Genomic DNA, 1,887 nt, shown 5'->3' with positions numbered 1-1,887 from the left:
TCTTAAGTTACCTTGCTGCCATGTACTCTCTCCGTAAACAAATGTAAGATGTTCTAACTCTTCTCTGACTCGAATATACAAAGACGCATTTTGGTGTAGTTCATATGTGGTCTTCTTTTGGTCTACAGAGGGATACACATTAGTTTCAACTGCTATTGTTGTGTAACTTTTAGCCTTTAGGTCCAGAGAAAAACTTTTGTGTACGGGTTTTTATTTCAAAAAACAAACTCCCTCCATCCCAAAATAAGTGTCTCAACTTTAAACTAACTCTAGTACAAAATTGTACTCCCTCCGTTCCTAAATATAAGACCTTTTAGAGATTACACTATGGAATATATACGGATGTATATAGACATATTTTAGAGTATAGATTCACTCATTTTACTCCGTATGTAGTCTATAGCGTAATCTCTAGAAGGTCTTATATTTAGGAACGAAGGGAGTATTAAGTTTGAGACATTTATTTTGGGACGGAGGAAATATAAACTAAAATTGTTTGGAGTGGTTAATCTTTATCTACAGGTCTGTGAGGACTGAAAGATAATGTCTCATTGCCAAATTAAACGCAGCAATCAAAGGCCAGTTCAGCATCCAGCCAGTAATTATTACCATCTATCCAGGGAATAATTTTACTGAGCCCTCTGATCTGTGCAACAGAGAGAGGATACAGAGAAGACCAACCACAAACAAATCAGACAAGACATGAGAATGGCAAGTTTGGGTATCACACAACAAATCAGGTACAGAACTAGTAATAGACTCATCACATGATACCTGAAGGTTCCAATTCAACCGCCCCACTCAACAATCAGGAAAAAGAAGAAGAAATCAAAAGCCTCAGTTTGTCCTAGCAAAATTATGGCAACATGTTCGCCGCCAGTCGCCGAATTAGACAGTGTAGCAGCTAGCCTCTTCTCGCGAATCGCATCGCACGAAGAGGATGATACGAAAAGAATCCGTTAAGAAACAGGGTCGATTATAGTAGTATGTGGGTGTCACCCGGCCGATGAAGGGTCGGTCCACCGGCGATTTCAGCGGTGCGCCGTGACGAGCGTCTCGATGAACCGCAGCCCGTCGAACCTCGGCGCGAACCTGTCGTCCCGGCCGCCCGACGACGAGGATCCCTGCGGAAAGCAGCGCGAGGGACAAGGCAGGTCAAGGCGCCGTCGTGATCCCGAATCAAAATCGCAGACGAAGAAGGTCACTCGGGAGGGGGAGGAAGGGAGGGAGAAAAGAGTGATCCGCGAGGAGGAACCTGCTGCCGGAGGAGGAACCGGTCGCATCTGCCGACGACGGCGAGGGCGGTCGCCGGCGCCGTCGGGGCGCGGTCCTCGCACGCTAGGAGCTCGGCGCCGGAGGCCACGGCGACGGCGGCCGCGGACGCGACGGCGGCTGCGAGCCCCCACATCATCGTCGATCCACTTTCCCCCTCCTCCTCTGGCGGCTGGCTGGCACGGGGGAGAGGGGCGTGAACGCTGGCGTCACGCTGGAATCTCTTTGGCGGGCTGGAACGGGAAGGAACCGTGCCGACGGCTAGCCGCGTAGTATTTTTATATGGCCGTGGGATGGTTGCGGGCAGTTTCGCCTTTGCTGCTGGGCTTTTCTTGTTCCGGGCTGCTTCCTCGCTCCAGTACAATATTTTTGGTCTTTGTGTCTGTTATGTACAGCGTGAAGATGCTGTTTTAGGCCGCTGGCTATTGTTATGCCAGCAATAGACAATAGTCAATATAATAACCAACACTTATAGTACTTTCTCCTAGTGGTACTCTTAGTATTAAAATGTAAGACTTTTTTAGTAAAATGTAAGGGAGTACTTTCTTACTATTAAAATGCAAGACTTTTCCCCTCAAAAAGTTTACGTTCTAAGACAGGGAAAGCCACGAAAAA

General features: G+C 47.6%; 1 protein-coding gene across 1 annotated transcript; it reads right to left on the bottom strand.

The window, feature by feature from the left end:
- Window positions 1-722: 722 nt before the first annotated feature.
- LOC123445940 lies at window positions 723-1,521 on the bottom strand. The gene is made up of 2 exons (XM_045122820.1): window positions 1,256-1,521; window positions 723-1,124 (listed from the first exon to the last, which is right to left on the bottom strand). The coding sequence occupies exons 1-2, from the start codon at window positions 1,409-1,411 to the stop codon at window positions 1,032-1,034; spliced, it is 249 nt and encodes an 82-aa protein (XP_044978755.1). The 5' UTR covers window positions 1,412-1,521; the 3' UTR covers window positions 723-1,031.
- Between the last annotated feature and the right edge of the window lie 366 nt (window positions 1,522-1,887).

This window comes from Hordeum vulgare, chromosome 1H (assembly GCF_904849725.1).
Source record: "Hordeum vulgare subsp. vulgare chromosome 1H, MorexV3_pseudomolecules_assembly, whole genome shotgun sequence".
NCBI classification, from domain to species: Eukaryota; Viridiplantae; Streptophyta; class Magnoliopsida; order Poales; family Poaceae; genus Hordeum; species Hordeum vulgare.
Note: the sequence above shows the minus strand (reverse complement) of the source record. Positions and strands in the feature narration are given on the sequence as shown.

Coding starts and splice junctions, on each gene's coding strand:
- LOC123445940 (XM_045122820.1), bottom strand. CDS start 1,411: ATGATGTGGGGGCTCGCAGCCGCCGTCGCGTCCGCGGCCGCCGTCGCC. Junction 1,125..1,255: donor GGTTCCTCCTCCGGCAGCAG/GTTCCTCCTCGC, acceptor TGCTTTCCGCAG/GGATCCTCGTCGTCGGGCGG.